At 46.3% G+C, this 21,886-nt stretch overlaps 1 protein-coding gene across 6 annotated transcripts in view; it reads left to right on the forward strand.

The window, feature by feature from the left end:
* csnk2b (casein kinase 2, beta polypeptide) overlaps positions 1-21,886 on the forward strand; it is a 66,318-nt gene that overhangs the window by 15,849 nt on the left and 28,583 nt on the right. For 3 of the 6 annotated variants that reach the window (XM_041213513.1, XM_041213514.1, XM_041213516.1), the window contains exons 2-3: positions 14,611-14,693; positions 18,865-18,967. In XM_041213513.1, the coding sequence (XP_041069447.1) occupies positions 14,622-14,693; positions 18,865-18,967 (175 nt within the window). In that variant the 5' untranslated portion in view covers positions 14,611-14,621. Of the gene's footprint in view, positions 1-10,710; positions 10,845-14,610; positions 14,694-18,864; positions 18,968-21,886 lie in introns of those variants that run through there. The other 3 variants (XM_041213511.1, XM_041213515.1, XM_041213512.1) reach the window with 3 other exon arrangements.

Raw genomic sequence — 21,886 nt, forward strand, 5'->3', positions numbered from 1 at the left:
CAGCTTATATTTCACCTCTCTTCTATTTTTACTTAGTTCTGTTGAAGGGTTATTCGGACTCGAAACGTTAACTGTGCTCCTATCTGCGGATGCTGCCAGACCTGCTGAGTTTTTCCAGGTATTTTTGTTTTTGTTTTTGTTTTGCCTATCCTGGTCTTTGTTCTCCAGACGCAAGCCTGGATTTTGCTGCAGAGCTTTTCACAGTTCAGGTGAAAGCGGTGAATATTTCTCTTAGCATTTACTGAACTCCTTGTTGCAGCATTGAATTGTCTCTGGTGTTTTGCTCAAACTGTTCAGTGGCAAACAGGTTGGAAAGCACAGTCGTCAACCCAGCAGTCTTTCCTTTTTGCAGGCAAGTCATTGTGCAGGAAGAGCCGGGGGGGGGAGCGGGATGAATTGAATCTGCTGTTCAAAGAGACGGCACGAGCCCAATGGGCCAGAGGGCCTTCTCTGTCATCCGTCCATCCAGCTGATACGTTGGGTGGGTGGGTGGGGGTGGATGTCTCCAGCCTGATGGCCTCTGCTGTCACTACAATCGCTTCATGTCCATTCAGCAGTTCCTTAGGTGGCATAGTTCCTGTCTTGATTGGCGGTGCATGCAGCCAATTTTATCCTCCTGGTATGTCAGGGCGTAAAGGAGGGTGGTCGATGTTGTCACCAGGATTTTAATGAAGCCTTCTAATGAGAGGTGAGGTTTATTTATTTGCCCCTGTAGTTGAAGGGGGCAGTTTGGAAGCAGGAAAGGAGGTTGAATAAACTTGACTCTATGCAGCAGAGTGATGATTTTTGTTGCTGAGGATGCAGGCGTTGGCTGAGGCACGAAATCCGACCAGGTCAAAGTGGCTCTCATTTGGTGGTCTTCTAGATGACAGTATTCTAGGAACATAACAGTTATTTTGGCAAACACCGTATTAATTTGCTCAGGCCATCATCTTTCAAAGCAAAAATACTTCTCACTCCGAGCTGCGCAGAGTTACCTTTAGGTGTGCCTCACTTGCCAAATATAAATGAGGCTGGTGGAGCTGGGTGAAAGGAACAGACGGTGATGTGGTGAACAGGAATAGAATGTTCTGGGGTTAGATGAAGAGTGGGAGGAGGCTTGTATGGAGCATAAACACCAGGATGTATCTGTTGGGCTGAGTGGCCTGTCTGTATGTCCTCGTGCTCAGTGAGGACATGAGGTCATTGTGCAACAATGCAGTGATTGGCTCTGTCTGCACTTGAGGCTGTGCCTAGAGAACTATTTAAACTATGAAAGCAAGAGTTAGTGGTTACAGGTCCTTCGCTAATGGTACAAATAGTAAGAGCAATTTTAAGGTGGTGAATTAAGTCAATAAACCAACAATCGTATTACCTAACACTGAGCAAATTGGCTGCTGCAGTAGTTGCTATAATATAGGAACATTTGAAGGCCACTCAGCCCCTTGAGCCTGCTCCACTGTTCCATGAGATCATGGCTGATCTGGATCTTCATTCCATCCTTCTGCCTTGGCCCGAAATCCTTTTCTACTTTTACCGAGCAAACTCCTTCAATCTCTTGATTCCAAAGGATTAACTGAGCCAACATCTCTTGCTGTTTATAGCCTAGAGCCCCATGCTTCTCCTGTCCTTTGTTTAAAGAAGTGTTTCCTAACCCTTTCCTCAATGGCCTGGCTCTGGCTTTATGGTGTTCCTTTGCCCTGCGCTCCTCCAGCTGTGGATAAAGTTTCTCTCTCTCTCTCTTCCAATTAATGTGTCTTTGATTGCTAACTGTGAAGATACAATTGGAAAACCAGTATGGGAGAATACTGGATCTGGGTGAAATCAAGGTTGATTTGTGATGAATTCCATGGTGCAATTGCAGACTGTTGTTACCAGTTGACAAGACTATTAAGTTCGACACTGTCAGCAGAGCAGGGTTGTACAAGATTTTGGGGATAATTGGCTGCCCACCAAAGCTCCACAGTCTGATCTCTTTCCATGGTAGAACCGCACTGTACAGTTCGATGGCTCCATTTCCGAAAGTTTGAGTGAAGAATGGAGTGAAACAGGGCCGTGTACTAGCCCCCACTCTGCTTGGCATCTTCTCTGTGCTCCTGACCTTTGCCTTTTCTGCAGGCATGGAAGGAGTCCATTTGCACACTGGGTCAGATGGCAAGCTCTACTATAATCGATCCAGACTGAAAGTGAAGATAAAAACACATTGCGTCCTGATCAGTGAACTTCTCTAAGCTGATGATGCTGCGCTAGTCACCCACACAGAAACTCAGCCACAAGGACTCATGGACTGTGTATCCTGTCAGCCTCAAGAAAACCGATCACTAAATAACATCCTGCTGGAAGTGGTTAGCAAATCCTGTTACCTCAGGCCCACAGTGACAGACCATCTGTCCCTGGATGCCGAGCTCAATACACAGATAGGGAAATCTTTGGCTGACGTGCCCAGGCTAACACCAAGCTGATCCTTAGGACTGAGCTGATGGTCTATAAGGCCTGTGTTCTCAGCACCTTGCTGTATGGCTGTGAAACGTGGGAGACTTACAGCCGCCAGGAAAAGAAGCTCCACAATATCCACCTTCACTGTCTGCACTGTGTTATGGCAGGGCAAAAATCACTGATGTGGCAGTGCTCCCAAGTGTGGCACTCATGAAACTGAGGCAGCTTTGGTGGGTCAGGTCTGTCCATTGAATGGAAGATGGGCTGTGTATCCAAGAACATCCTGAATGGTGAGGTGGCTGGAGCTGGCCGACCAGCAGGACATCCAAAGCTCCACTTCAACGATGCTTGTATACGTGAGGTGAAGGCCTTGAACATTGACTCTCACATGTGGGAGTCACTAGCTGGCGAAAGAGGAAAATGGCAACACCTCCTACGGGCTGGTGTGAATCACCATGGTGACCAGTGGCTGCGGCAGCTTGGCAATAGATGCCAGTGCTGAAAACAGCAACCCATAATGGCACTTGGCAGATTCTCATGTGGCACTTGTGGCAGAATCTGCCTGCCTCTCCCTCAGCGAATGGTCTCTTCAACCGTCGACAGAGGTTGAAGACATTCCACATGAAGACGTTGCTTGAGTGTCCATCATCCCTCACAAATGGGAGGACGCCAACATAGACTCTTGAGTGAAATGGCCAAAGTAGCAGCTGGCAATTTTAGCCCCAATTTTACTGCAGAAAGTCGTGAGCTGGCAAATGCAGAAGCAGACAGCCCAAACAGCATCGAAATCAAAAAATGCCGGGAAAACGCAGCAGGTCTGACAGCATCTGTGGAGAGAAAGAGAGACAGATAATGTTTTGAGTCTGTATGACTCTTCAGATCTGAAGAGGCATACAGACTCTAAATGTTCTCCCTCTCTCTCCACAGATGCTGTCAGGCCTGCTGAGTTTTTCTAGCATTTTATGTTTGTGTTTCAGTATTCAGTGCTTGCCAGCTTTTGTTGGGTGAGAGTTACTGCTGGGTTGTAGGCCTGTTGTTAGCGATTGAGAACAATTTTCGGGTGCTAAGTTAAGAGCATGGCAGTTGAAGTGCAGAACTTCTCAGAGCATTGCGAGCTGGGTGACATAAGCCATCAGTGACCTTGGTTGTAACCCGCTGGTGATGTCACTAACCTGGCTGGACCATGACTCACTGTGGCCAGCTGGTGACTTCATCTGGCACTGTGACCGGCTGCTGATGTCACAGTGGCCAGTTGGTGACCTCGTCTGGCCTTGCCTGTATGGGACTTGTTAACTGCAGCGAGGACATTGTCTCCCTCTACTGTCCGAGCTGCAACTAACTATGCCTAGGCACAAGACCACGAATAATTCTTTTCTGCAGGTTGGGCAGTTTCAGCCCGTGTCCTCCTCTGAAAAGCGCAGTAGGTTATTTTAACTTGGAATCAATCACTGTTTTCAGATACGCATGTGCAGCAGTTTTATATCCTGTACATATGTCGAAACTAAGATAAGATGGTTCAGAGTATTCTGTGCCTTTGTTCATACTGCCTCTACCACTGTCTTGCAGTTACTGTATACTCAGAGTGGCAGCAACTAGGAACTAAAGAATGTATCGGGACCGAGTGAAAATCCCTTCAGTTCTAATTCCATGTTACCATCTTCCCTACACCAGCCGTAGACAATTAATGAAACCACCATCAAAAATTCCCAATTGAAAATCCAAATATTGTAGATGCTGGAAATCTGAAATAGGGGAATGCTGGGTATACGCAGCAGTTATGGCAGCATCAGTGGAGAAACAGTTTCAGGTCTGCGACCATTCATCAGAACTGGGAAAAGTTAGGTTTCAAGCAAGGGGCAAGTGGGCCAAGGGCAAAGGAGGAAGGCCTGAATTAGGGTGGAAGGCAGGAGAGATTGAATGACAGAGTTAGTCCCCCAGAGCCAAAGGGAATGGTGATGGGTAAGAAGAGGAATAATCTGTCAAGAGCAGGTGCACTGCTGTGTGAAAACAGGAAAGAAACAGATTATCTGAAATTGTTGAACTGAGTCCAAAAGGCTGTGAAATGCTAAATTGAACGATGATGTGCTGTTGCTTGAGCTTAAAATCCTGTTTTGTTTTTCAACCCTTTAAGCAGCTTTTTTTGTAGAGGTAACTTGAGAAGAGAAGCTTTAAGCTTGAGCGTTCTGAAATTACATTTTATAACCTGGGTTTTATATCTTGGTTTCAACCTTATCCAAGCCTCCCCTTGCCCCACAAGCCTTCAAGATCTCTGCGTTCCTCTAATTCTACACGCCCTTGGTTTTAGTCGCTCCATACTTGGAGGTTATGCTTTCGGCCTTAAGCTCTGCAATTCCTTCCCTTAATCTGTGTCTCTGCCTCTCCTCTTGAAATGCTCTTAAACAATCTCCCCCTTTTGATCACGTTTTCCTGATTTCTCCTCTTATGGTTTAGTGTCAAAAAGGTTTTGTGATATTGACCTTGTTAAGCACCTTGCCATTTTAGTGCATTAAATGCAAGTTAGAACCATAGAATGCTTACAGGACAAAAGGAGGCCGTTTGGCCTGTCATGTCCCTGCCAGCTCTCTGCAAGAGCAACTTGGCTAATCTCACTCCACCATCCTGTACCTTTCTGGTGCTTGTCCAAATCCCTTTTGAATCTGCTTTGAATCCACCAACCTTTTAGACAGTGCATCCCAGATCCTAACTACTGGCTGCATTTTCTTTTAAGGAAAGCATCTTCCTTATGTCCTTTTCCAACTGTCTTAAATCGGTGTCCTCCTGGCTCTCAACCCTTCTGTCAACGGGGACCGTTTCTCCCTATCTGTTGTGTCTTGATCCCTTGTGATTTTGAACACCTCCATCAAATCTTTTCTCAACCTTCTCTTCTCCAAGGAGAACAACACATTTATCATGTAACCGAAGTTCCTTATTTCGAGAACCATTCTTGTAAAAACATTTGCTGCATCCTGTGGAGTGCCTTCACATCCTTCCTAAAGCTTGGTGCCCAGAATTGGACACACTACTCCATTTGAGGCCAATTTCAGTTTTAGGAAGGTTCATTGTAACTTCCTTTTTGTCCGCTGTGACTCTGTTTTATAAAGCCCAGGATCTCATCTGCCATTTAACCCCTCGCTTAACCTACCTTACCATCTTCAACAATTTGTGCACATACACTCCCATATCTCCCTGCTCCTGCATCACCCTTTTCAATTGGACTCTTATGTTTTATATTGCCTCTCCTAGGTCTTGCTACAAAAATGTAGCACTCCACATTTCTCTGCATTAACGTTCATCAGCCACGTGCCCACCCATTCCACCAGCCTGTTTCTGACCTGTCCGAAGCCTATCACTGTCCTGGCAGTTCACACTGCTTTCTAGTTTGACATCTGCAGATTTTGAAATTGTTCCCTACTCACCCCAAATCTAGGTCATTTAATATATATCAGGAAAGCAGTGGGCCTCCTACTGATCCATGGGCAATCCCACTGTATACCTTCCTGCAGTCTGAAAAACAACTGTTGACCATTCCACTCCATTTCCTGTCACTCAGCCAGTTTTATATCTGTGCTGCCACTGTCCCCTTTCAGTCCATGGGCTTTGACTCTGATGAGCCTGTGCTGTGACATTTTTTATCAGAAACGTTAAGGAAGCCCATGCGCATCACATGAACTGTGTTACCTGCAACAACCCCCTCCGTTACCTCATCAAAAAAGCTCAATCAAGTTAGTTAAAATTGACTTGCCCTCAAATCAACACTGACTTTCCTTTAATCCACATTTGCCCAAGTGGCTGTTAAATCTTGTCTCTGATTATTGTTTCTAGAAGCTTCCCCACCACCGAGGTTAAACTCTGTGGTTGCTGGGTCTGTCTTTCCTTGCCCCTTTTTTTTGGAACAAGGATGTAACATTTGCAACTCTCCAGTCCTCTTGCACTACCCCTGTCCCTAAAGGAGGATAAGAAAATTATGGTCACTGCCTCTGCAGTTTCTGCCCTTCCCTCAGTATTTTTTTTCTCTCTATTCGTTCATGGGATGTAGGTGTCACTGGTGAGGGCAGCATCTCACCTGGTCCCGATGGCTTATCAAATTTAAGTATAGCCAGCCTATCTTAATACCTCTCGATCAATGCTTAGCCCTTCAACTGTCTCGATTAACTTCACTATCACTATGAATTGGGCAGCTTTGTCTTCCTTTGTAATGACAAATGCAAAGTAGTTAAGAACTTCATTGCCCCCCTGCCTTCATCCTTTTGTCTTGGTCTCTAATTGGCCCCACCCTTCCTCTTATTCCAGTACCAGGTATGTTTTGGTTTCCTTTTTATGTCAGCTGCGTCTCATCCATTCATTTGCCCCTTTTTTAAACTTTCCTTTTTCACTACCCCTCTGAATTTCTTACATTCGGCCTGGCCCTCAACCTGACATCTGTCGTATGTCTCCCCTTTCTCTGCTTCATCTTACTAACTTTTGGAATTGGCATTTTGAGTATTGGGATTTTGAGTAAAGCTCTGATCAGGTGTCTGCAATGTAGAGCTGGGACGTGTACAGAATTGTCACAGGCTGACTAGCGGGGTGTGTGCATGTCTGCTTTTTGCTGCTTTATGACCCGGTTCATGCTGGAGTTTGGAACGACAACGACTCTTCAGCTGAAGTCTGATATCAGGCTATAGCTACTTCAGCTACTGTGTGACTTTCTTGAGGAGCTTTAGTGCAACTGCAATCAACGGCAAACAGTTTGTTTTGGAGGAATTGTGTTGCTGCTTTAATGCCTCAAATGCCATGTGGGTAACCTAAACATATGTTCCTGTCCAGCTCTTCTGCTTCCTCCCCTGAAAGCTAGTCTCAGAAATGGAGGCCATGAAACTATCACTGTAAAAACCCACCAGGGTCACTAATGTCCTTAAGGGAGGGAAATCTGCCATCCTTACCTAGTCTGGCCTACATGTGACTCCAAACCCATAGAAATGTGGTTGGCTCTTAACTGCCCTCTGAAATGGCTGAGCAAGCTACTCACTTCAAAGGCAATTAGGGATGGGCAACAAATGAAGGAAAAGAAATCTCACGAGCAGTAAGCTGTATTCTAGACTTGGTTCAAAGCTGTTTAATTCAGGTTAAACTGATCTTTTTTATTTTAGCATCAAATTTCTAATGTTCTGTTGCCTTGCTTTAATTCAAATGGTCTTCTGGTGCGTTTATCTGGCAGACTGTGTACGACTGGAGAAATGTCCACCTTTCTCCTTGGCCTGATCTAAATGTGCTTTGCTACAGGGGTCAAGATGGGGACCAGGAGTCTTGGGTTTTCTCCTGCCCTCAAGCCAAAACCAACTGGAACATTTGACCCGCTACCATGGCATATCCTGAGAGTCAAACTTAGATACTCAGGTTGCTGGTTGGAGACCCAGCACTTAGGGATTAGATATGTTATGCAGCACCCTTATTGCTGCAGGATATGTGCCAATACAGCTGTCTGATGGCAATAGGAATGGTCAGTTACCAATGAACAGAAAGTAGCTGGAATAGAAAAGGACAGATGTTTTGCTTCACCTGTGCAAGGCCTGGGTGAGACCACATTGAATACGGTGTACAGTTTTGGCTCCTCCTCCTTTCAGAAAGGAAATAAATTCATTGGAAGTAATTCAGAGAAGGTTCATGCGACAGATTCCTGGGATGTGGAGGGGTTATCTTATGAAGAAAGGTTGGGCAGGCAGGACCTGTATCCATTGGAGTTTAGAAGAATGAGAGGTGACCTTATTGAGTCATAAAAGATCCTGAGAGAACGTGACAGGGCGGATACTGAGAGGATGTTTCCCCCTGTGGGAGAAACGAGAACTAGGAGAGACAATTTGAAAATACACAGAGTCTCATATTTAAAACTGAGATGAGGAGAAACATTTTGAGAGTCATGAGTCTTTGGGGCTCTTCCCTAGAGAGCGGTGGAGATTGGGTCATTGAATATTATTAAGGCGGAGGTAGATAGATTCTTGATCAGCAAGGGAGCCAAAGGCTATCAGGGCTAGGCGGTGTGTGGAGTTGAGACCACAATCGGATCAGCCATGATATGGCAGAGCAGGCTGGAGGGGCCGAATGGCCTACTCCTAGTTTGTATGCTGAAATTTGGGTGAATTGCAGATACCGAGCTTGTGGATTAGCTCCATTCGTTAAACCCGGTCAGAAGTGCCCCAAGTTGTTCAGTTCATTCTGAACAGCTGATCCACTGGGTATGTGGAAAGGGATTATAATTGTTTTTTTTAAAAATCCTGCATTTATCTAGTGCCTTTTGTGTCATCGGGACATCCAAAAGTACTTTGCTGCTAACGAATTAATGAAACACTTTTGAAGCACTGTTCGGTTGGCAGGGAGTGGAGATCAATTAGTAGAAATGTGGGAAACGCTGTAGCCAATTTGCACCCAGCAAGCTCCCACAAACAGCAATGTGTTAAGGACCACGCAATATATTTTGGTGATACTAATGTATAAAATTAGTGATATTACTGGCAGGATAACTGTTGACCAAGAGACCAGGTTTAACTCCCCTGCTCTATCTTGAAACAGTGCCTCCTGCCAATGCAAGATGGCCACTGATACCCGTCCACGCGTGCCCACGAAACCCAGTGATGTCATTTGCAGGAGATATAGTGCTGGTTGGAGCTTATTTGGATTCTGGATTACAACCTCCATATATGGCTTTTGCTGCTCCAGGGCTGCTCCCTGATAGCAGGCCCGTGTTAAGGGGCAGAGGGCCCAGAGTGGGAGATTCAGAAACCTTGGCGAGGCCACGCCCAGACTGCCCACCTGCTGCGGGGCTCAGCAGCTGGATCAGTGGCTCAAATAAGATCAAACTGGAAGAAGCCCTGGAGCCCCAAAGGCGGGGAATGGAGGTTGTAATCTGGGATTGCGGCTGTCACTGGATGGATCAGAAGTCTCCCATCCCAGTCCCCAGCTCCATTCCTCCCCCAAGCTCCACCCACTTGGAGAAGGTGACTCTTCACTGTCTTTAAAAGCTGTTTGATCAGCACCTTTGCTCCTGGCTGCTGCCTACTCCCCCATTTGCATTTGGCATTGTGGAATAAGACAGTACAACTGCATGTGCACCATGTTGGCAGCAAACGCAGCCATTTTGAAATAGTGCTGTGACATCTTTTGTGCCCATTGGAGAGTGAAGATGGGTCCTCGGCTTAATATCTCCTTCACGAGATAGCACCTCTGACCGTGCATCGTTCCCTCAGCACTGTACCGGGCGCATCGGCCTCCCTTTCTCTCTAGTCTCCAGAGTGGGACTTGAACCCATGACCTAATGACTTGGACACCCGCTGAGCCACAGCTGGCATGTTGGCTTCAAAGCCCCTGAGTGAGGAGCAGGCGGGTGGAGCCATTTGTGGGTGCTTGGTTGTGATGACTGTTTGGCCACTCCTGCTGAAAAGTACATATGGAACATCAGGTAACACTGTGATCAAATATTGCCTGTGATGTTCCCTGTGATCACAAGCTGCAAGTGGAGAAACCTTGAAGGAGAGGCTCCCATTGGATGTAGAATCGCAGCGAGTTTGAAGTGTTTTATCTTTTCTGATCTTTTTACTGGGCCAGAGGCGTGTTGAGCGTTAAGGCTGTAAGTGAAGGGGAGATGGGTGACCAAAGGCCTATGGGCCATTTACTCTCTCCCAGTGTTAGAGTCATACAACACAGGAGGAGGCAATTTGGTCCATCCTCCATGTGCCAGCTCTTTAAAAGAGCTATCTAATTACTCCCATCTCCACTACACGTTCCTTTTTCCCTCTAGATTCTTTCTTTTCCAAATACTTTTCCAGTTCTCCTCTGAAAGGTACTATTGAGCCTGATTCCAGAGCCTTTTTCAGATGGTGCATTCCCGATCATCTCTTTATTTTTAATTCATTCATGGGATGTGGGTGTCGCAGGCTGGGCCAGCGTTTATTGCCCTTGTTTCGGGGGCATTCTTTCTTAAGAATTAACCACATTGCTGTGGGCCTGGAGTCATATGTAGGCCAGACCAGGGTAAGGACAGCAGGTTTCCTTCCCTAAAGGACGTTAATGAACTGTTTGGGTTTTTATGGCAATTGGCAATGGCTTCATGGCCGTATTTTTTTCTCTTTCCCTGGACATTTTGCTATTAATCTATGACCTCTGGTTGCTGAACCGTTGCCTCTTTTTTGGGTCAGTCACAAGACTTGGTGTTCTTTCTGCCCGTGAGGCTATGATTGGCTTGAGTAAGAGAGGGAGAGGTGCAGAGGGGCAGGTGTCTTTGAGGTACTGAGGGAAAACTGATTTCTCCGTCTTCCCCCACAGCAGGCATGGTTTCAGTCAGCTGATCAAAGGGATGTTGGTGACGACACTTGGGCAGTAAGTTTGAGAGTATTTCCCCTTTGTTGCCCACCCTTCCTGCAGAAAGAGGATGTGCGGTGGTGAGTTCAGTTATTCTGGTAAGAGTGCAGTGATTAACATGGGAACTAATCAGGGACCCTTGGTGAATTGGTATTAATTGTTGAAACTTGAGATTTCACGCATTCTGATTCTGCACTCCTTCCTTGCTGTGCTTGAGACTCCTCCTACACCCCCCCCCCCTTCCCTTTCTATCTTTAGTGTCCAGAAGAATTAGAAAGAATCATAGCCATAAGCAGTAATGAATGAACGACATCTTGCTTTCTTGCGGCCCTGTGAAGAGATCACCTCTGATGCTGATATGCTTTCTAGTTCTAGCTGTTATCAGAGCTGTAATCCTGTTATCAAAGAATACCTCCTATCCACTCCAGTCATAACCTTCAGCCAAATTACCACCAAAATAGCTTCAATTCCCATCAGTGAATTTAGTGAATATGCGCAAAAGGATTAATGATGGTGAGCCTGAAAGGAATGAAAGATTCTGATTAATATGCTATTTTTCAGGATCTCCTAATGCTTGTTTTTTTTTAATTTATTCACGGGATGTGGACTTCACTGGCTGGGCCAACATTTATTGCCCATCCCTAATTGTCCCTTGAAGGTGGTGGTGAGCTGCCTTCTTGAACTGCTGCAGTCCACGTGGTGTAGGTATACCCACAGTGCTGTTAGGGAGGGATTTCCAGGATTTTGACCCAGTGACTGTGAAGGAATGGTGATATATTTCCAAGTCAGGATGGTAAGTGACTGGAGAGGAACTTCCAGGTGTTGGTGTTCCCATGTGTCTGCTGTCTTCGTCCTTCTAGATGGTTGAGATCGTGGGCTTGGAAGGTGCTGTCGAAAGTCCCTGGGTAAGCTCCTGCAGTGCATCTTGTAGATGGTATCCACTGCTTCCACTATGCATTGGTGGTGGAGAGAATGAATGGTTAAGATGGTCGATGGGATACTGACCAATCACCTGAAACTTGTTGGGCCCTAGGACACTCGCTACCTGGAGGAACTGCTCCCAAAAAGCTGTTTGGGGTGGGGGGGAGGGTGGGGGGGGTGGTGCTGTCCACTGAAAAATTCGAAACTGAGACTGAGATTTTTTTTTTTTTGGTTTGGCAAGAACCTTAAGTATTTCAGAACCAAAATGGGTTGATGGAATTCAGAAACGCATCAGCCATAATTTAACTGAATGGTGAAGCATGTTCAAGGGGTTGAATGGCTGCCTCTGTGGAGTTTGTGTTGTTTCCCTGCCAGTTACAGGCTAAGTAACTGAAGAGCCCGAGCACTGTAGTGATTGACAGTATTTCTTTGAAAATGTCACCATGACATTTCTTGTTGATCGCTGCATTGACTTGGAATAATACTGTGTGCAGTTTTGGTCTCCTTATTTAAGGAAGGATGTAAATGTGTTGGAGGTGGTTCAGAGGAGGTTTACTAGATTGATACCTGGAATGAGTAGGTTGTCTTATGAGGAAAGGTTGGGCAGACTGGGCTTGTTTCCACTGGAGCTTAGAAGAACGAGGGGTGATTTGAAGTAAGTATACAAGACCCTGAACGGCCTTGACAAGGTGGATGTGGAAAGTATGTTTCCTCTTATGGGTGAGTCCAGGACTAGGGGGCACTGTTTTAAAATTAGGGGTCGCCCTTTTAGGACAGAGATGGGAATTTTTTTTTTTTTGAGGGTTGTGAGACTTTGGAATTCTCTGTGGAGGCGGGGTCATTGAATATCTTTCGGCAGATGTAGATGGATCCTTGTTAGGCAAGGGGATCAAAGGTTATCGGGGTTAGAGGGGAATGTGGAAATCGAAACATAAGATCATCAGCCATGATCTTATTGAATGGTGGAGCAAGCTCGATGGGCCGAATGGTCCACTCTTCCTATTTCTTATGTTCTTATGGTCTTGAGCTGTGCAATAGGCTGATGGAGGTCATTTAACTTCAAGCATTGGAAAATGAAATTTGCTTTTTTCATATATATATAAAAAAATCTTTAACCAGTCAGTAACTGGTAGCTGGACACCGAACAAATTGGCAGATTTTCAGTTGCTGCGGTTTTTAAAGGGAATGTTGTATATAATTGCGCCATGATAGCTGTCCCTTGTTACCGAGTGCATCTGACTGCGTAGCTGTCTGTTAGCCTGGTCAGTTTGTGTCTGTCTGTCTCTCTCTGTTCAGGGCTGCTGGTCAAAGTGCCTGGCAGCAGTACAGTTCCAGCTGGTTTCCTTCTCTGACCATATTGTTCAGCCACCATGAAGGTCGGCGCACATCTCGTCTGCTGGCCCATTCGTAAAGTCACCATGGAGAGTTGGTTGGGAAGGCCTTTAAACCTGACCTCCCACCATCTTCTCACTACACCAACTTGCAAAGCATTGTTGCAAATTTACCTGTTTGTGTGTCTGTACCCATTCCAAGGTGTGCCTTTTTGAGGTTGCTGGGGCAATCTGCAGGTTTGTCTGTCCCTAATCAGCATTTCTGTAGGGACAGTGTGACTGCAACACCCGAGATACGGAGATATCTGCTATTCACAATACTTATCGGGCAATTCCAATTACTCCTCCCATTCAAATTTCATTCGCCTGATAACCCCTAGACACAGCCATGTGGAATTGGCCTTTGTACTCTGCTTATCCTCCACGTACCTGTTGTTGTTTTAATGTCTGCTTTCAGAAGTTCCACCTTCAGTAATTGCAGAGGATTGTGATCAATGCCAGTAATTTTGCACTGTTAGGGCTTGCTTGTGCCACACACTGCTAGTCAGGTTAGTAGAGATGCTTTTATTCCATCCCTTCCAGATAGCATCAGAAATAGGAGCAAGAGTAGGCCATACAGCCCCTCAAACCTGCTCCACTCCTCAGTACAATCAGGGCTGATGTACCACGGCTCCACATTCCTGCTCTATTTCTCCATCCCTCCATTTCTGGTGACAAAAAAGCTATCCATCTCGGGCTTCAATATATTCAGCGATGGCGCTTCCATAACTCTCTGGGGTGGAGAATTCCAAAGGTTCACAACCCTCTGAGAATCTCTCCTCACCTTGGTCTTACCCTGAGACCATGATCACATATTCTAGATTCTCCAACTGGGGAAAGCAGCTTCTCTGTTAAGTCCTCTATTTATAAAACAAAACCCTAGACATTTCAATGCCCTGATTTGTGTAGCTTTTTCTAAATGGCCAAGACTGGTCCATAGCTCCTCTGATGTCATGTTCTGAGATGAGGCTAATGCTTTGAATTTTTGTGCACATCTTTCACTGGTGGCTTGAGGGAAATGGCTGGGAAGCATTGTGTTGTCGCTTTGGCTCCGAAAATACACTGGAAACCCCAAAAGGAGATGATTAAAGCGCTGCTGCTGCTGCTGCTGCTGCTGCTGGGATAAGCTGTGCTGCTGGGACTGATACCTGTAATGAGTTAATTGATGCAAGCTGGGGAAACAGGAGTGGCTGTGTAATATGTTTGCAGTGCTTCCAGGATGGGGAGTGGAAAAGTCAGTCAGCTCATGCTCTGACTTATTCCATCGATCCTGAGAGAGCGTGTGAATGCGCAGGCGGATGAGATTGGACTTGACTGTGATGCCTTTCATGAGCAGAATAGACTATCTGTTGTGTAGGCTGATGTGTGCAGAAGGGCCACTTGAGGCAGAGAGGGGAAGACAATGGAGTGCAGTTTGAGGTCAAAATGTACAGTGCTGAGGATGAGTGGGATGTCCAGGCACTAATATTAAATGGAGAAATAGAGGCAGGCTGTTATCAGTGGGTGAGCAGGGGTGCTACGAGGGGCTTTGGTTTTGCCGGTCACTCACTAACTCTCCTCCTCCCTCTTTCAGAGGATACGAAGATGAGCAGCTCGGAGGAAGTGTCGTGGATTTCCTGGTTCTGTGGACTGCGTGGCAATGAGTTCTTCTGCGAGGTGAGTGTTTGAGCGCGGGCTAGCTTTGTTAGCCCAGTGCGGTTGACTAGCTATCCAAGAGCCATGGACTTTTCCTGTTGCTCATGGGGCCTGAGCTCACCCACATGTTCCAGTTATTGTTGGGGCAGCCACTTCGATCCACAGAACTATACATGCTCATTGGAAAGTTAGTGGGGAATTGTAAACATCCTAAATGTAACTCAACCTTGCAATACAATGTCAGCCATTATCATGTTGCTATTCTAGCAATGTTGAACAGATATATTGTGTGGTGCTGCGCTGAGAAAGTCCCTTTTCCCCCGGCAGCCACGGGTTTATTAAATTCGGTTTCGTGACTTTCCGTGTTGGGGTTTGACCTCTCGGCCTCTGTTGTTTAATTTCGCTCACCTGTGCTGTCATTGTCTCTTGTATCATTTCAACCAGTTCACCATCTCCCAGGTCTGCACCCTGTGTCATGTGGTCCAGTATCATAGCCACTACACCACTGTATCTGCTAAATTCTGGAGGAGTAATGGGGACATCGCTCACAAGCAAACTGAGAATGTAAAGGTTTTCTTGTGATTCTTGACTGCATGAGTCAGTCTTGACATATGAAAGTGCTGTTTTGACATCATGCCTGCATTGCATTCGCTTGGAGCTGATTGCATTCCTGAGAGGTTAGGGAATGCTGTGTTCCCTCCCCTTTTGAATTCCATTGAACATGGGAGATTACAGGGTGACCTTATTGAGGTGTGTAGGATGTATTGCTGAAAAAAGGGACAGACACGTTCAACTAAACAAAATAAATAACTGCATTGCCCTGAGGAATGAACCAGCAAATGGTTTTGACCGAGCAATCAAGTGTCTGGTCTAAATTTCAAACAGTGCTTGGCAGTTAACTGTCAGTCACCATTAACTGGTGCATTCTCCATGGCAACGCCTCTATCAATCAGAGTCCACTTGCACTCTTGTCACCCAGTATAAATTGTTGTTCCCTTTACATTTGGTATTCTTGTGAACTGTCCTGATGAGTACAAGATGATAAACTTCGGCGAAAGTATATTTTTTCAGCAACACTCAAGTTCTCCATTATCAAGTGTCTATGCATGTAAGATGATTGAAGAATTTTACATGACAGAGAGAAATTATTTCTCTGGTGGAAGGGAACAAGGGGGTACCTTAAAAAGATAGCTAGGCTGTTGAGGGATGATTTCAGAATCACTTCACACACAGGTTCAAGGGAGCCTGGAACATTCTCTCTCTCTCTCTCTCTCTCTCTCTCTCTCTCTCTCTCTCTCTCTCTCTCTCTCTCTCTCTCTCTCTCCCTGCCCCCCCAAAAAAAAAAAGCTGCTGAGGGTGGGGGTGAATTGAAAATTTCAAAACTGTGAGATGAATAGGTTTTGGTTAGGCAATTGCGTTAAGAGTTATGGAGCCAAGATGTGTAGTTGGGGTCAAGTTATAGGCCCACCATGATCAAACAGAATGGTGGAACAGACGTAATGGGCTGAATGGCCTGTTAGTACTTTCCCTTCAGGACTGCCCAGATAATTTTGAATCATTGCACCTGCATGGCAGTAGCCTACATGTGAAGTTGTCTCCATTTGCTGCACTGTGGTTTTCCACATTTTGATTTTGCAGTCACGCCACATGATCAGTTTGTCCTGATTATTGAAGGATAAACTGGATATAATGCAGAACAGGGCTGTTCACCTGTCATGCAGTTCTGGTGTGCTGCACTTCAACTGCTGATCCCTGTTTTTATTTATTCTTTCATGGGATGTGGGCTTCGCTGGCTGGGCCAGCATTTATTGCCCATCCCTAGTTGTCCTTGAGAAGGTGGTGGTGAGCTGCCTCCTTGAACTGCTGCAGCCTGTATGGTGTGGGTACGCCCACAGTGCTCTTAGGGAGCAAGTTCCAGGATTTTGACCCAGCAACGATGATATATTTCCAAGTCAGGATGGCGAGTGACTTAGAGGGGAACTTCCAGGTGGTGGTGTTCCCATCCATCTGCTGCCCTTGTCCTTCTAGATGATAGTGGTTGTGGGTTTGGAAGCTGATGAATTCCTGCAGTGCATCTTGTAGATGGTACACACTGCTGCTACTGTGCGTCGGTGGTGGAGGGAGTGAATGTTTGTGGATGTGGTGCCAGTCAAGTGGGCTGCTTTTTCCTGGACGGTGTCAAACTTCTGAGTACTGTGAGAGCTGCACTCATCAAGGCAAGTGGGGAGTATTCCAAATGACTCCTGACTTTTTCCTTGTAGAGGGTGGACAGGCTTTGGGGAGTCAGGAGGTGAGTTTCTCATTGCAGGATTCCCAGCCTCTGACCTGCTCTTGTGGCCAGTCCAGTTCAGCTTCTGGTCAATGATAACCCCCCAGGATGTTGATAGCGGGGGATTCAGTGATGGTAATGCCATTGAACTTCAACGGGCGATGGTTATATTCTCTCTCCTTGGAGATGGTCGTTGCCTGACACTTGTGTCACACGAATGTTACTTGCCACTTGTCAGTACAAGAACAAGTAAATCCTCTAACAATTGTGTAGGATTCTGGTGAAACGACACCTCGAATACTGTGTGCAGTTTTGATCACCATATCTAAGAAAGGATATAATTGCCTTGGGGATGAAGGTTCGTTAAATTGGTCCCTGGGATGAAAAGATGAGAGGCTCATGAGTAAATTGGGTTTATATTCTCTGGAGTTTAGAAGAATGAGAGAGGACCTCATTGAAACATGGATTCTGAAAGGGCTTGATAGGGTGGCCACTGAGAGATGGTTTCTGCTGGTGGCCAGGGAATCTATAACAAGTGGCACAATCAAGGGTGGGGAACTCCCGGCCCGTGGCACCTTTTCATCCAGCCCGTGGGGAGATTTCAAAATCTGGGCTGGTTTGGGATTGAGACAGAATGAGAAAGGAGAGGGAGAGAGACCGAGAATGGGAAAGGAAACTGAGCAAAAAGTTGAGCTGAATTGAAGGAGGCTTGTGATTGAGACACACAAGCTGTGCTCCTTATTAAGGAAAAGCAAACTCAGCCATTGCATTCAAGCAGTGGGTGAGTTGAACGTTTCTGTATTCTCTCTCTCTCAAAAATAAATTAAGTTGGTGTGTGTGTGTATGTATATTTGGGGCTGTAGGCAAATGACTGACACAGATGTGCACAATTTTACTCAAATTGGCATGGGGAGGTGGCCTGGGCCAAAAATGTTAAATTAGGACAACTGGTTACATAAGCCTAGGCTTATATTTCCTTGACACTGATATTTATGCATGGTCTGAGATGATTGAAGGGGTTAGATAATAGTGATCACATTCCTCTGGCCAGTGGTGGGGACTGGGGGAAGCAGGTGCAAAATCTTAAGATTAAAACAAGGGTGATATCAGGAAGCACTGCTTCACACACAGGATGTGGAAATCTGGGGAACTCTCTCCTCAAAAAGCTGCAGAGGTTGGGAGCTGATTAAGACATTTTGGATTGCAAGGGCATTAAAGGTTACCAAACCAAGGTGGATAGAGTTACAGTCAAATGGAACAGGCTCAAGGAAGCTGAATGGCTGAATCCTGATTCTATGTTCCAAACTGACACTTGAACTGCAAAAACAGACTTATATTTCCTTTGAGCTTATTTGCCACAGGACATCCAGAACAAAAAGCCGTGGGCTGCTTAATTCACCCAACAAGTCGAAATACCCTCCCCACCCCACATCCGGGCAGGCCTGATTTGCCGAGTTTATTGTTAACTCTGTTTTGTAATCTTGAGCTGCACTTTGGGCACCTTGCGCTTTTCCTTTAAAGCCAGCCTGGTTTCCCCACCTTGAGTTGCCCTTGCTAGTCTGAACGTCTGAAAGCCCCAGCCCACTGGTAGTGAGTACCCGAGGGGGTTTAATTGTTCACTAATCAGACAGCGTGAATCTTGTGGGACTCACTTTAATCACCTGGGGTGTGTGGCATTGTTTGCCCTGGGGTTAAGTCAATGCACTTATTTGTCTCCTGCAGTTTATAGACAGCCGAGCCATTCCCTCCTCTTGCCATACCAGGTCTTGGCTTATTCTTGTATTTCACCAATGTATAGGTTGATTCAGTTATTGGGGTGGCATATTTAGTTGGCCCTGGATTATTTATTTAGTAGTGTATAGCCATTTCCAACCTCCTACCCAGGCAGTACTGTCTGTTTACCCCTCTGTTTCTCTAATCTAGGTTGATGAAGATTATATTCAGGACAAGTTCAATCTGACAGGACTGAATGAGCAGGTGCCTCATTATCGTCAAGCGTTGGATATGATTCTCGACCTCGAGCCAGGTACTTTGTAAAGCTGGCATTCGTGTTGCCTCGATGTCGGTACTGTGATAGTAAGAATAGTCCCCATGGTCACTTGCAGCCCAGCTGCTCTGTCCCTGTGGTCCCTCCCCTCTCAGCTGATGCAGGTTGCTGCTGTTGCTCCAGCTGTAGCTGTCTCCATGCTGCGTGGTATTGTTCAGAGCCGGAGCAAAGCCCAGTCTGCTGGCCGCTGAGAGGCAATGATGGAATTCCTTTGGGAACGTTCCTAGCTTCAGTGGAGTTGGGCCTAAGGAACATTGTTGACTAGATGTAGAAGGCAAGCCCATTGAAATGCTGGGAAGGGATTTCACTCTTTCCCAAGTGCCCAGCAATAAATCCACCCGGCAGAGCCAGAAAACAGCTGCTTTAATGGTTTGGGTGGGGTCCTGTTCAAATATCTGGAAAGTATGCTGTACGTGGGGAATGTTTACCGAGTTGCTCTGTTAAGCTGGGTGCTTTTGAGGAACAAATTCTATCTTAAAGTACAGTTCTTCTACCAGTAGGTGGTGCAGTTTGCTGCAGTGTGAGTTCCAAACACCCAGAGAGTACCTACTTGTACCAGTGTAACATTTTTTCATTTCCACTGTAATATTCAGTTTTCCAGACTGCCGTGCCTCTGCATGAGATCACCAGCTTGGAACAGAGCTAAGTGCGGCTCTGTGCTGTGGACCTGTGCCCACTTGGAATAGGATTGAAACTGTCTGGATGAATTTCCTTCAGCCCCATGTAGCGAGAGCACAGAATGAATATTCACTAGTCTGGACCTGTATTGAACCCATTTCCCAAAGGTGAAAAACAGGCGTGCTCATCAGCTGTTTGACCGCAAGTCTTTTCTTTTTCCCCTAGCTCGAGCCCCCTGATGCCAATGTCTGCCAACATTGTCCCCATTAGTCTGATTAGATCAGCCAGTGTTTCCTTTCGCTGTGTGGTTTGATGTTTTTTCATGCTGCTGTCACTACCACCTGGCCTGCGCTCTGCTGACTTAAAAACAATATTTCAGCCCAGTGTGCTCTCACAGCTCAGCTCATTTAGTGCCTTTTGTGCCTTGTGGGGAAACTGGAAGCAGTGCCAGGGCACGAGATGCAGATCATCCCCTCGGTCCTGTGGACAAGCAGCTGTCATTTGCTTGGCAGTTCCTGACACTTAGTTCACCAGGAAGCCAGTGATATGAGGAGATCATGATAGTGTCCCATTGGCCTGGTAATCCAGAGACCCAGGCTTGGGACACGGGTTAAAATCCCATCACAACCTGGTGGAATTTAAATTCAGTTAGTAATATCTGGAATATAAAGCTAATCTCAGTCGGGGTGACTGTAAAACTATCATTGATTGTTGTAAAAACCCACCTGGTTCACTAACGTCCTCTAACAGGCAATTTTTCCTTATTCTTTCACGGGATGTGGGTGTCACGGGCAAGGCCAGCATTCGTTGCCCATCCCTAATTGCCCTTGAACTGAGTAGCTTGCTCGGCCATTTCAGAGGGCAGTTAAGAGTCAACTACATTGCTGTGGGTCTGGAGTCACATATAGGTCAGATTTCCTTCCCTGAAAGACATTAGTGAAACAGCAGGGTTTTTATGACAATCGGTGATAGTTTCATGGGCGCCATCACTGAGACTAGCTTTTGATTCCAGATTTATTAATGGAACTTAAGTTCCACCAGCTACTGTGGTGGTTTTTCACCCCCCCCCCCCGACCCCCCATCCCCAGAGCATTAGCTTGGGTCCCTGGATTACTAGTCCAGTCACATTACCTTTACACCACCATCTTCTTCCAGGCAATTAGGGACAGGCAACAAATGTTGGTCCTGCCAGCAACATCCATGAAAAGAATACATTTTAAAAAAGGAATAAAGAAAGGACTTGCATTTAGCAGTGCTTTTTGTGACCCCAGGACATCCAAGAATGCTTCACAACCAATGAAACACTTTCTTGAAACATAGGCACAGTTTGAATGTAGGAAACGAAGCAAACAGTTGGTGCACAGGGAGCTCCCGCCAAACAGCAATACATCCCAATATTCTGTTTCTCGTCAGTAGCTGGTTTAGGATTAAATGTTGACCTGGACACCGGGCTGCCTCCACCTGAGAAAACAGAGGCTGTGTCTGTGCTAACATCTTAACCTAACGATGGCGCCTTTGAAAGCCAGAGTGTCTCCTTTGTGCTCAGGCCTCTGGAGTGTGGACTTGAACTTCTGACATTGAGGCGAGTGCTGTGAGACTGAGCTCCTTGCCCTCTGTCAGCATCCTGGTGGGGCTTACCATTGACCAGAAACTGAACTGGACTAGCCATATAAATACTGTGGCTATACGAGCAGGCCAGAGGCTGGGATTCCTGCAGAGGGTTACTCACTTCCGGACTCCCCACAGCCTGCCCACCATCTACAAGGCACAAGTCAGGAATGTGATGGAATACTCCCCACTTGCCTGGATGAGTGCAGCTCCAACAACATTCAAGAAGCTTGACACCATCCAGGACAAAGCAGCCCCGCTGGATCAGAATTCCATCCACCACCTTTAAACATTCACTCCCTCCACCACCGACACACAGTGACTGCCGTATGTACCTGTACTGCTGCAACTCACCAAGGCTCCTTTGCCCACAGGCCAAGGGTATGATCAGCATCAAACAGCTGGCAAACTCGTGACCTCTAGCACTTAGAAGGGCTAGAGCAACAGACACATGGGAACCCCACCACCTGGAAGTTCCCCTCCAAGTCACTCACCACCCTGACTTGGAAATATATCGCCGTTCCTTCACTGTAGTTGGGTCAAAATCCTGGAACCCACCTCCCCACGCCTAACAGCACTGTGGGTGCATCTGCACCACATGGACTGCAGTGGTTCAAGAAAGTGGTTCACCACTAAAAAGGCAATTAGATGGGCATAGGATGCTGGGCTTGC

Source organism: Carcharodon carcharias, chromosome 19, assembly GCF_017639515.1.
Source record: "Carcharodon carcharias isolate sCarCar2 chromosome 19, sCarCar2.pri, whole genome shotgun sequence".
NCBI lineage: Eukaryota > Metazoa > Chordata > Chondrichthyes > Lamniformes > Lamnidae > Carcharodon > Carcharodon carcharias.